This window comes from Poecilia reticulata, chromosome 4 (assembly GCF_904066995.2).
Source record: "Poecilia reticulata chromosome 4, P_reticulata-male-v2, whole genome shotgun sequence".
NCBI classification, from domain to species: Eukaryota; Metazoa; Chordata; class Actinopteri; order Cyprinodontiformes; family Poeciliidae; genus Poecilia; species Poecilia reticulata.
The window spans coordinates 18,187,802-18,201,781 of NC_088833.1; the positions used below are offsets into that span (position 1 = coordinate 18,187,802).

At 39.4% G+C, this 13,980-nt stretch overlaps 2 protein-coding genes across 3 annotated transcripts in view; both read left to right on the forward strand.

Annotated features, from left to right (window-relative positions):
• Window positions 1–13,980, forward strand: part of agbl4 (AGBL carboxypeptidase 4) — a 327,718-nt gene that overhangs the window by 21,458 nt on the left and 292,280 nt on the right. The window lies entirely within an intron of this gene.
• LOC108166236 (SCAN domain-containing protein 3-like) lies at window positions 8,410–10,716 on the forward strand. Its single transcript, XM_081606422.1, has one exon. The coding sequence runs from the start codon at window positions 8,836–8,838 to the stop codon at window positions 10,705–10,707; it is 1,872 nt and encodes a 623-aa protein (XP_081462548.1). The 5' UTR covers window positions 8,410–8,835; the 3' UTR covers window positions 10,708–10,716.

Sequence of the window (13,980 nt, forward strand, 5' to 3'; positions counted from 1 at the left end):
TGTAGTGTGCGTTTACACGAAACCACCGAATGTTTTCTCTAACAACGGCACAGATTGAAAACGGGTTCCAGACCAGCTCATGCATAGTATGACGCAAAACATAGCTGCTTCCTACAATCCACAGAAGAAGAAGAAACTACTCACAATGCTGGTGTTACTGTTTCCCCATCAGATTCGGTTCCCTCAGCGTCTCTTCACCGCTCCGCACCGCCCAGGTGGCAAAATACACGGCTGCTTGTTCAGCGCTCTTATCTAGAGAACTACGGACCAGGACCAGCCCGGCTCCAGACGAGTTTAACAGGAGGGGCACCGACTTATTTTGGGGGGCAAAATGAGTCTACGTAGCTGAACATAGACAACAACACCAGCAGCCTACAGGCTACTTGTTAACAAGCTTAACGTGCTGTATTGATATTAGCCAGTCATCTTTTAGCTAACATCACCTGCATCCAACAACTTTACTCAACTCAGTCGGTTAGTTCGGGGGAAAAACTGTGCCAAGTTATTTACGTTTTGCTGGTTTGCTGCCATGATTCTAACACACACACACACACCTGCGCAGCAGCAGCAGGTCTCCTTCGCTGCCTCACAGGTGTAAACCCAGCGCAAGCGTCTCAGCGTTCATGTTGCGTTTGAAGGCGGCTCGGAAAAACAGGTTACGACTTGTTAGCGACGGATAAAACTGTTTTAACTGCTGAAAAAGGTAACAGAGGACACGGATATGGGACGTGCGGGAACTCCTATTTTATCAAATTGATATAGGAATAACAGACTGTTGGCCATTCCAAGGTAAAAACAATAAACAGCTTCCAGTCCGGGCCGCTAGACACCGTGAAAGCTCAAACAAGGTTTTTCGGCAAAGTTATCCCACTTTTTCCAACTGCATGCGCCCTAATCAGACGCACACAATGCGTGTTCTCTCACGGAAATCCACATGCCTTCAAGTACAACTTTTTTTTAAACACATGCACACTTTCAAAGTTTCAAAGAACCTAGCTCCAACTAGGCGCAGCAAGAGCATTACACGTTTTCGATGTGCACCGTTACTGTGTAAACACAGATCGTAATCAGAACGTTATCGTGTAAACGATCCAACAAAAACGGAACAAAAGTGCCGTTTTTGTTGGATCGTTGTCGTTTAAACGCCCCCTGTATCTCATTAAATCATTTTTTCTCATACACTACTCAGAAAGTACAATATTACGTTTTTAAGTTGTAGTTTGTAGAAAATTGGTATTGTAGAATATTGTAAGAAAAACCTTGCTTTAAAGTACATTCATCTTATGAACAAACTGTTATTGATAGAAATATTAGTTGATACTATTTCTGTCTACTGGTATTACTTTGGTCAGATGTAGCACATTTCTTTTGTCATACCAGATTTTGTGCTTCCACTAGTGTAATGTTGTTCAGTAACATAACACTGTATCTTTTTAGAAGAATGGAAAATTGTTTCGTGCAGTGTTATACTTTCACTGACCTTATGTGCAGCACTCGCTGTCAAAATATTGTCTGAGCGTCCTTTGTCACATCTCACTGGATTTAAAATCTGTTTTCATAACACCACTTGTTTCTCCTCAGAAGTGAAGTAGTCGTCTGTTTTCTGCCTCACTTCTTGTCACAGTTTCTGAACCTGAGTCAGCCACTGGCAAACTCAGAGCCTGCGATTGGCTGACAGAGGCAGTCACATGCCTCAGAGATACACTGTGTGGCTTCCAATACTTGAATATTTTTGTTGCAGTACAAGCAGGCTGACTGTGTTGGTAATTAACCAAGGGTAACATCTTGTAAGTTTTAAAACAGCAGAAAAGAAAAGAAAACGATAAACAGTCTCAAATTGGTCATATACACTAAGAGATGTGAAATAATTAAAATTCAGCAAAAGCTAGATTTACTAAAAGGAGAAAAAAATAGAAGTGACGGATGAAAAGGAAAAAGGAAAAATGAAAGTGAAAGGTTGAGGAAAATTCAGTGTTTTGTTGCTGCTGCTGTTCTGTTGAGTGTCCAGCCCTGCCTATCTCAGGCTATCAGGCCTATCAGCCCATCTCCCCGCAGTGCTGTAGTCAGCACTAATCACATTTTATGGCACTGAGATGAATGGGAGGCCTCAGCTCAGAGCCGAATCGATCCCAGGCCAGATAGACCAGTACCATCAGGCTGACCGACAGGATATTTGCTGTAAAGGCAAAATGACAGAAAAAGTGTAGGTGAGAAACAGAGGCTAACAAGGCCGAGGAATAAGAAAAATTATTGCAGATATATTTTTATACATTATGTACACATATGAAAACAAATGGAAGCAAACAAATGACAAACAGATGTGGCAGCAGCAACTACTGCTTTTGTGGTCTAATGTTGTCCCTACAGGACTTTTAACAAGCTTTTTTATTTGAAGCTGGTTTTTATCTGCCCAATTTCCTTTCTTTAAAAGGTCTTCTGTGATTTTACTCTACACCTGTAGAAGGTGTTGTTGGTAAGTGTTGGCTTTGCAATTGTTCCAAGGTGTGTTTACAAAACGTCTATAGGCACTGTGATTAGATTTTGCAGTATCCCTAAAATAACTAGAATTCACATGAATCTCCTTTAGTGTAAGCCAGAAATGAACATATGAAACAAAAAAGCAGAAAATTAAACAGTCCAAAAGTAATAGCATGAATAAATAATCCAACCAAGTGTAGCTACTGTATAAGCAAAAGGCTTTGCTATAAAGATATCAGTGAGTTCCAGGGAAGAACTGGGCTGTTGGAGTGTTTCATCCAGCTAAGCCTTGCTAACTCTCAGCCTGAGCCAAGGGAATGGGGAACAGTAAAAGCCCGTGATATTGGAAGTGAGATGGCCATTTTGAAGGAATGTAAGCTGGTGAAACAGATTTGGTCTGCCTCAATCAGCTTAGCAGCTTTGTGAAAATTGGCTTCACTGTAGCACCGGTTATGATGGGTGGCTGGATGGATAGATGTCTTTTTTCTCTACGTCCTTCTTTTTTGTGTTTATCGAACCACTCACTTACCTCAAAAAGCTAAGACTAATTCTGGTTAAGTTTGTTCCTTTGACTGAGACAGACTGACCACTTGAGTCTTGGGCATGCCTACACGTAAGTCACTGTTATGCAAAAATAGACCTTACAGACATACATGTTTCATTCAGAGAGATATTTTTACCCCAGCATGACAAATAGCTGTTATGAAACATTCTGGGTTTAGAAAGGTTTGTCTGACATCCTTTGTCCTCGTCGGACTGTCACCTGCAACATTTAGATATCTGCCTGGTCCAAAATACTTCAATCAAACTACTAAATTGTCTCCTAAGCATTCAGACATATTGTCGAGATGAAGCTTGAGAATAAGACACCTTTAAAAGGAACAGGGCTTAAGTTGACATTCTTTGTCTGCATCAGTAAGTGAATAGCTATGGAGACTGCTGTTTAGTAATGCTAATTATTGATATAAGATGCTAAATAAAGTTTAAAATAACTCCATGGTCCATTTTGTTTGAACATAACCGTCATGAGGACACCGGTGTGTCACAGACCCCATGAATAACATGGAAGTGTTTTGGAAGCGACAGTAAAGGGGTTAAAACTAAGCCTGGCATAACATCTTCTGATGGTGTTGGGTGAGAAGGTCAGATGTATTTATTGGAGTCTAGAGTATGTCATCTTGGTATGGTCTGGTTATCTAATAGTTATTACAATTAATGCACAATACTTAATACTGACATTAAATTATTTTCAGACATAGTCAAGCCTTATCTAAATACTTTCTTTCTGTAAAGAAAGCCTAGAATATTTGAATATCACTTAAACCAGTATTTCACAAATAAGTTTCACAAATACATTGAGTATATTTTCTTAATTTTTTCCTGTTCAAATGCAAGTAGTGTATGTGTGTGATTTCTTTTTAGAGACATTCTTAATGTAAGTAAGACATGTTCAAACATTGATCTGGATATAAGATATCACTGCTGACTTTGTTCTCATCTTTCAGTGTTGTATTGATATAGTCATTTAAAAATATATCTATTTTAGTTTTGAACAAATTGAACAATGCTCTTAAAATGGAATCTGTGTAAAAAAATAAAATAAAATATTGCATCCAGTACTAATACTAAAAGAATGTTGATCTGACTTCCTTGAACCACTATTTCAGTCCTGCTTTGCCTGGCCCGTGCTATGATCAGGAACCAGTTTGTGAATAGACGTAATACCCCTCTAAGTAAGTTGATATTCCTTTCCATTTTGCTTTAGGGGTGTGCTTGATGTCAGAGTCTGTGAAGGGCACGGCTGTGAGCTATTACCATAGGAGCCTTCGGGGAGCCATTCATAGAAGACGAGCAGTAAAACCTTGCACCGTGTGCCTTCAACTCCTCAAACTGCTGCAGGGGTGATTTGTAAGCCTCACTTGCTAAGAGAAGGCACAGTGTAAGGCAGCTATCCTCCATAGTAAGAGAAAAGAATGAACCAAAGAATATGCCATGTGTTATATAGAACTCCCAAAGAGTCATCTCGGCTTCACCTCACCTTTTTTTGACAATGCTCACCTAAATGTGTGAGTTGATCATTCCAAAGAATGTTACAATTGTCATGAAAGCATTATAGCTCCCCCCGTTGGTGATATCAATCAGTTAGTGTTACTTTTCTACAGCTGCTGCTTTCAGTAGTATGGTTTAGGAAATTGCTATGAACTAAACAGTGGTCTGATTTCGTTCAATAGTGAAGTAAATCTGAAGCAGTGTCATAGAAATCCACTAAAAAACTGTAAATGTGCAGTGACTTACCACAAGTTGAAGATTTCTGCAATATTATGTCACCTCTGGGACGGCACCACCCACCTGTACCAATAACTGATGTGTCACATAATTTTTGTCACTCTGTAAAGGGCTTTATATTTGCTTTGTTTTACTTTAGATTTGAGTTTTAGTGTCATGTTTTGTTTGTTTCTGGTGGATTCCTCGACCCAGTTGAAGGGTTCTGTATGTTCTGATGAGATATTGTTTCCGTTGTGTGCATTCTGTTTTGGCATTTCTTCCAATCATGCTATTTGACTTAACCTTCTTCTCCGTTCCATTGTTACTGCACGTTAATAACTTCAAGTTTTTATTCTTCCAGTTTTCTTCTAATTGTTCGACATGTTCTTACCGACTGCAGCTCACTTAGGAATAAACACTTAGAACGAAAGATCAAATAAAAAAACCAATTACACAAGTAAAAATGACTCTTTCAGAGTTATTAGTATAGTTTGATATGCAGTTGCAGTCAGAAGCAGACATAACAATTACCACGGATTTCATATTAAAAATGAACAAATGTATATCAATTAATTTGACAATTTTTGTAAGGTGTTTAGGCTATATTTTGACTTAAGCTTTATTGTTTTATTTTATAGTTTAGTCTTTTCCTTTTTATAGACAACATGCTAAGGTCCTAAGATTGCTAAGGTGTCAATTTGATGTTTGTTTATGGATTTTGTTGTAGTTTTTGTTTTAGTTTTTTAAGTTCTAGTTTTCTTTATTAACTTTGGATGCTGCATATGCCCTGCTTCATGTCTGCTTACATTTAAACCCTCCTTTCACCAAAGTTTCTTTTCTGAACTACTTGTTAAGTTCTGTGGTAACTTCTACAATAATAGCAGAAAAACAAAGGGAAAAATTAAAACCTCTGACATTTCTGACCAACAGAAATGAAATATTAAGGTCTTTATTTTTTTTTCTCAGATTCATAAAAATACTTTAAATATATTCACTGATGTATATTTGCTGCTTTTACTAGTCAGTGAAATCAACAGTAGATTGATCGCCTAACAAGCAGTGTGGAAAAGACCACCTATATTGCAATGTAGCGATGTATCTCTTTTATGGAACATGTTTAATGTCCCTCATTTGTTTCTCACTCATTATTATAAAGTTTATTTGATAGGGACAGACACACATCAACATAGACAAACTGAATAAAACAGCAATCCCAAGTTTGCATCATGGTGCAATAGCAACAGCTAATTTGCAGCACTTGTCCCTAGATGGGCTTTTAAAAAGTAACTCTAAAAATTGAAGTGATAATCGTTTATTGAGTGATAATAATTTAACCAGTGACCTTATGTCATGTCATGTCATTTCATGTGTACAGTGGTTTGAAAGTTTTAATAATATATTTTTAAACATATACACGATGACAGAAGGCAACACCACCTTATTTATAGTTCTGCAGTACAGCAGTATTGATTTTGTACCCTCTAGTTGTGGTTTGCAACACCAATAGCCTTTATAAAAGTGGTCCTTACTTGACCGTATTTGCCCATTGGCTGTGGTCAATGTCCTGGTTTGGAAAGCCTGTTTCTGCCATTGCTGTATAGTTCATCATATCAAACTCCTCTCCTGCTCTCAGGGTGACGCAGGGTTTAGAGTCACATCACCTCGCCCACCTCACGCCTGTCTGTTCCACCTCTGTTCGTCCCATCTCCCTCCTGTGCCCTTTTCATCCCTCTGCCGTCATGTCTGGGTTGGGATGTCCTTCACCAGAGAGTGGAACAAGAAGATAGACAGGTCCCCAGAGAGGACCATTGCCTGAACATGGGCTAATCATTGCTGGCGTTGCGTGGCTACAGATATGGACAGCATACAGCTGGTAGATGGCAGTTGCTTGTGGCAGGATGGCACTGAAATGCCCTCTTGAAGAATTTTTTTGGAAACAGCTTTGGGATTAGACTCCAGGGGACAAACTCACATATGTGCTTGTCAACTGGATTTCTTGTCCTTCTTGCTTTTTTTCTTTTTTCCCCCCCTTAATTTTCTTATTTGCATTTTCTTTTCTGTTCTTTATGCCCTGGCAGCATATGGCTCAAGGAAGATAGGCATGTATCCATTGCATGTTGATGCATTCTTCGTTGGAAGTTAATTTCTAAGCTTCCCCTGTTGACAGACTAAAAATGGAGTGAATTTACTTTGCCAAAGGGATTATTCAACTTCAAACACACATCACACAGGCCCAGAAACTTGACAATCGTAGTTCCACAGCATTGAAGAGAGAAATTCTGTGGAATAATTTGTGGTTTAAAAGTCCAAAACCTGAGATATTTTGTCGGGGAGGTATGGTCTCACGAGTAACCTTGTTCTGTTAAGGCATGTTTCTTAATTTTTAAAGCTGATGCTCCCAAGATCAGTTCACGAAGGCCTGAACAAAAGGACAGAATGAATTGTCAAATTGTCCTCCTGATACCGGAATGAATTTTCCCTGGGTTATCGCTGCTGATGCAAGGTTCCTTATCAAAATTCATTGCCTTATTTTTAGTCTGATTCGCTTTAAAAGGAGGGAGCAGAGATTAGGGGCATACTTTGAAATAAAACAGACTTTTTTATAATGCATTCAGATATCCTTAATTCAAACAGCAGACACCTATACTAAGCTTAAAGTGCTCACTTTCAAAAGAGTCAAAAATATAAAGTAAAAACCCTACTGAATATTTATGCCGAATGCTTTAGTTTTGTAACCATGGAGTCTCCAAAAGCTCTATTTGGAAAAAATAAATAAACAGACAACCCTCCAAAACAAAATAGAAGAAAATACAGGACAGCAGAAATTATTTAAAACTCCAGGCTTGTTTATTTTGTTGAAATTGGGCAAATTTGGGCCCTATTTACCTATATGAACATAAATAATTATTTCTGATAATTATTTCAGTTGCAGCTAAACTGAGCTAATTTCTTACAAGCTGAAAGAGCAACCAAGTGATTACATAAAACCACTTGCCAAACTTTTGATGTTTTAGGTATTTTGGATGACTGAGTACAGAACTTGCATTAAGTGTCTGCATTTGAAATTTAGATTATTGTTTGTTCCTATTCCTGCTCACTAAACTTGAACATATTAATAAAGTTTGCCCACTGTTTTTAATTATCTCCCAAAATAAAATATACATATGCAAAATATCAAGATCTACTGTATATTTCGTATTAGTTGTTGTAATTTATGCAGGAGGTTTGACCGACTTTGAGCTAAACTGAGTTGTACCCCTCAGTCAATCTGCGCTATATTCACTATGCCATTTTTAAGACACTATTTGCAGAAATGTAGTTTGTTGTTCAGCTATGTTGTTTTGTTTTGGTCCAGGTTCCATTTTAATTGAGGCCTTTTCAGTGTGGGATTTGCATGCTTTCCCCATCAATGGGTGAGTTCTCTCTGGGTACTACAGCTTCCTTCAAGAATCCTAAACCAAAACCATTTTTTTGGTTAACAGACCTCTCTGAATTACTCTTAGCAGTAACAAGATTCCAACACAGTTGAACACAAACCTGTTGTCTGTGGTGTATTTATCTCTGTAATGAACTTGCATGCTGTACACCATGCATGCTCTGAAACAAAGTTATGCCTCTTAGTATTTAAACATCCCACCTCCCATCCCCTAGGGCCGTGGTCCGCAACCAACGGACCTCGGTCCGGATACGGACCCATATGCCATCCCATCCGGACCCGGAATAAATTGTTAAAATATTTGTTAATTTTGACGGGAGAATTAATTTTAAACCGTAGCATTTATTTTTTTCCCCTATCTGACACAAGTGCTTTTACCAGCACTGCACTGAGCAAGGATTGGAAGCTACAAACCAATCGCGTGCGAGTCATACTAACCACGTGGTTCAACTAGCGAATCAAATCGCCAGCCTGAACTCAGAGCGAGTTGTATGAGCAAACCGAAGCAGAGGTTTGTGGCCAGGCACAGACATCCACGCAGTGTGATATAAGGAAGAGGAGGTGAAAGGCGAGCGAAAAGCGATTGAAGCGAGAAACGCAGGGAGGTGATACAGGAAGACAGAGCGTGAATTACGGTCAGAAGAGGTGCAAACACTATGGCGCTTTCTAAAAAGAGAAAAGTAGATGCCGAAAATCGAGCGTTCAACACGGAATGGACTGATGCATACATGTTCATTCTTCCACCCGCGAGCACGAAACCAGTGTGCCTCATATGCTCCGAAACCGTGGCACTTATTAAAAGTGCCAATGTCAAGCGTCACTATGAGACTAAGCACAAAGCATTTGACCAATCATACCCCCCTAAGTCCGAACTCCGGACGCAGAAAATTCGAAGTCTCACTGCCCAATATGATCAGTCCACCAGGGTATTAAGCCGTGCTTTCAGCGCACAACAGCGTGCTAATGAATGTTCCCTCCGTGTTGCTTGGGTTTTAGGGAAACACAAAAAGCCCTTTACAGATGCAAGTATTGTCAAAGAGTGCATGACTGAAATAGCAGAGGCGTTACTTGATGGTAAAGAAAAAGATGAGCTCTGTGACAAAATAGAGAAAATACCCCTGTCAGCCTGCACAGCCACAAGGAGAAGTGAGATACTAGCTCAAGATTCACTGTCCCAGCTGGAAGAAGCTATTTGTAAGGCACCGTGTGTTGGCCTGGCTGTGGATGAATCTACTGATGTGTCTGACAATGCTCAGCTATTGGTTTACATAAGATTCTTAAACAGGGAGAAAAATCAGTTCTGTGAAGACCTCTTAGGTGTGACTCCCCTGCAGACCACTACCAAAGGAGAAGACATCTACCTGGCCATTAAGGAACTGCTAGCAAAGCGAGGAATAGAGCCAAAACAAGTGATATCAATAACCACTGATGGAGCCCCTGCCATGATAGGGAGAGAAAAGGGAGCTGTGGCAAGGTTGAAAGAAGACAACGCTGACCTGATCTCTTACCACTGCATTATTCATCAGGCTGTCCTTTGCTCCACCCTGTCGGATTATTATGCTGAGGTGATGAAGACAATGATGAAAATCATAAACTTTCTCAGGGCATCTTCTTCTTGTCAGCATCGCATGCTCAGGGAATTTCTCAAAGAGGTTGATGCAAACTCTGATGATCTTTTGCTACACAACAATGTTAGATGGCTCAGCAAAGGCAGGGTGCTAGAGCGATTTTGGTCAATTAGACATGAAGTAACAGCTTTCTTGGAACAACTGGAAAGTCAGAAAGCAGCCAACTTTTCTGTCTTTCTAAATGACAAGAAAAACATGGGTATCGTAGCTTTTTTGGCTGATATCATGTCACACCTGAATGGGCTTAATTTGCAGCTGCAGGGAAAGAACAATTCCATTTGTGATCTGATGACAGCTGTCCGCTCATTTCAACGAAAACTTCAGGTGTATAAAGAAGATCTGCAAGGAGACTACACACACTTCCCAAAAGTGAAAGAACAGGTGCAGGGTCATAGAGATGTCTCCTCTTTTGTTGACTTTGTTGACAAGTTGATTGAAAACTTCAGCGAACGCTTTGATAGCTTCAGCATTGGAGAGGAGCTCACCCTCTTCATACAGAATCCATTTCTCATCACTGATGTCAGAGCATTCACAAATGATGTCACACATCACTTCAAGTGGGCAAACACTGGGCCTCTCCAGATGCAAATGATTGACCTCCAGGCAGATGTGGCCCTGAAAGAGCAGTTTGCAAGAACCGAATCTACCACATTCTGGCTCCAGATGGTTTCTGAGACAGCTTTCCCAGATCTGAAAAAAGTGGCCCTGTTTATCTTGACCATGTTCGGCTCCACATACAGCTGTGAGGCAGCGTTCTCTACAATGAACATAATAAAAACAAAATATCGTTCCAAGCTCACCAATGAGCATCTGCACATGTGCATGAGAATGGCCCTGACCTCCTTCAAGCCCAGATTTAAAATGTTGGCAGGGCAAGTCAAAGCTCAATTCTCACACTGAGCAAGGAAATTGGGGAAGACAGATGTAAGAGAAATCTGTAAGAGAAATAGTTCAGGTGTTTTGAGAGTTGTTTTGTTGAGCAGAAATATTGAGATTGTTGAATCAAAAGGAAACTGAAGCTGCTATTTTTTATTAAGCACTTTCTTTATTTTTGAATACATAATTTAGTTATTTTTAATTTAAACTGCAGCCACATAATATTATCCTGTGTTTCAGTGCTAATAAACTTCTTTGAAATTATTTTAACCTGTATTATTATTTTTTTAACACCATGTATTCCGATATTGTCATACTGCAAATAGACGATATTGCGGACCTCTGCTTCAGGAAATTTCTTTGAACTGGACCTCCTCACAGTTTTCTTGAATACCCATCCCCTAGGGCAAAGGGGAATAAACTATTTATATCCATGAGGCTTCAGATCCCTTCCATGTTACTACAATGGCCACAGAGGGACAAACTAATTTTGCCTGTGTAAGTCACTTATTAGATGTGAATATCATTAAAAGCAAAGAGACTTAACTTTTAGAAAATGTTCATAGGAGGTTAGGGTTTTATGAGGTACCTCAAAGAATACTGTAAGTCTCCATTGAAAACCTGGGAGTTTATCGCCTGTAGTAGGGAGGAAATTGTTAAGACTGTAGTGCTCTAAGCTCCGTTAGGAGATATAGGAATATGTGTATCAGTGTTTCTCATCGAAGCATGGGGTGCAAGTTTTGAGGAAGAAAAGTTATCAGGAATGAAGGAGAAAGTTGTAAGAAAAGAAAAGAGGAGGGGGAGGGGGGGATTGCTGAGGTTCCAGCAGGAGGCTTTTTATGGGGACTCAGTAAGGGCCTTGTGGAGCTGCTGTGCATCTGCATGAAATGATCAGCCTGGTGTCAGGACATGGATCATCCTTTTACACCGAGTAATGAATACAGATTGCACACCGGATAGAGAGGCTCTGCAATCTGCTGCACCACAAATGAAACAACTGCCGTTCTAATCAAATAGTCTTTTCATGCCAGCGCAGCCCTCAACTTGGGCTAAATTCAATTCCAGATTCACAGATTTCTGGGTAGGTGGCAGGGGAGGCGCACGAGGCAACAGGGAGTTATAAATGTTGTAATTAGAGTATTGTTTAATGTGTATGTGAGCAGACATGTGGGCCATGTGCGCGTGTTTCTGCTAAGGGTTCCGAGGGCGGAGGGAGCTCGGGGTGTTCGGGGCATAATGTTGTCGTTAACCACTTGCTTATTTTAGATAGCAGCTAGAGAACTGAGTCCAATCAAAGTAAACACGCACACACACTGACACAGACTCCTGTAGAAATGCACACATTTAGTCAATTATGCCAACCGGTGGCTTGGGAGAACACATTTTGTGTATTCCGTATTTAGGGAACAGCGAGGAGCTTTGAAGGAGAGACGCAGCGCCTCTTTGATGCTGCTTTTGTCTTTTGTTTGTGTGGTTTAATAATTTAATCAACCCAAACGTCCTCCTTCTCTTTGTAACTGTCTGTTGGTGGAGGCTAATTACTCGGCAGATTGTTCTCCTGGTGCTAGAGATGAGAGTTTAGATCTAGAGCGGGGACGGGGGGGCGCTGATGGCTTTAATTTAACAGTGTGCTGATGGACCAAGCTGTCTGTTGGATGCTTCTTTATTGTACAGGGATGCTGCTGACAAGTTGCTATTTTAGTATACACCCTATGAGGGGAAGGACTGCAAAATAGTCAAACAAATTTCAATTTGCTCTTTGCCTGTACGATGGGCCATGTTGGGCTATTTCTGCTTATCCAAGGTTATTCAGGGAAACAAAGGGACAATAGGTTTTGTCAACAGGTGGGATAAAAATCAAAATCAGAATGAAAAATTTTGCTTTTAATTCTGATTAATTAATATTGAAAAATGGTTGAAATTACTTGTTGAATGTATAAAACATGCCTTGTTTTGATTTAATTTGATTGTACGCTTAAATAAGTATAAAGAGATGATGAGAGATTAAAGTTTCCAGCAACTGGTGTTCTAGTGGCATCTTTGGGAATAAAGAGGATGCCTTTGGTTTCCATAAAGTTTCCTGGACAACAATATGTCCTGTTTGTTCTAAAATATTAATAAAACAAATTATATTAGAGTGAACTGTGGATTTCAATCCAGAAGTCACATTCTGATATGTATAATCTCCATCTAATCTGGAATAACATTTAATACTTTTCTCTAATATATGTGCTTCTTTTTGAAATTCAGTTGTAAATAATTGATCGCTTAAATTTCCTGTACAGCCATTGTCAGTCAGCATCAATGACTGTCTTATGAGATTTTATTCCTTATCTAAAGTAAAGTCAAAGTCTTGTAACCCATTTGATATGAGTGCTGCTGGTTTAAATCAGTGATCTTGGGATGGAATCAAGTGAGAGATGAGATTGAGATGTACAGCCCGTCTATATAATGTACAGCAGCGATCATATGCAGTTCCATCACAACCACATTTTTATTATACTTTGTGGAGGGCTACTGCGAGATTCAGAAACCTGAAACTTTATTTTACGGTTTGTTCCAGGGTTTATCACACCCAACTATCTGTTATGCCTATTTCAATCGTAACACAATTTTGGACTTTCTGGACCTTTCCTACATGTTTTGACAGTTTTTCAAAGAGTGTCTCATGAAAATGTCAGGAATGCTTGGCTCAGTAAATCTTTTGCTTCATTCAGATTATCGTGGAAGTCAGAACTCACATCTGGGATTTGATGTCACAAGTCAATTTGTTTGTACAAAGCAAACAATAGACTTTGCTTTGTTTGAACCTTTTGCCTGAATCAAGATACAAACCCCACTTTTTTCTACCCATAATACATACTTTATATGTTATTAAACCTGGAACTGTGCCTCAAGGAAACGGACAACAAAGGTAATTATGTCAGCTTTTTTGTTCATTTCAGATATTTTAGTAGACAACTATTTAGATGTGCAAAACCTTATGATGTTACATAACTGTCAGTTGACATGCTCATTTGTCTTCACATCATCAGTGCTTGTTTAACATCTGTTCCAAATCACTTTGTCAACAAACACTGGTGGCCAGCTGTCTGCTGGGTTTACGTCAGGTATGGCAGTGTAATGTATAGATGGTTAGCTTATATGCCTCTGCGGTCAACTAATCCCACATTGCACCATTCTAATTGTTTATTATTTAACAATGAAATGTATGTCTTAATTTCCGGGCTATATAAAAAAAATCTAATATGATAATAGTTGATCCCTGTACTGATATAAACACGGTTTTGTTTTCTT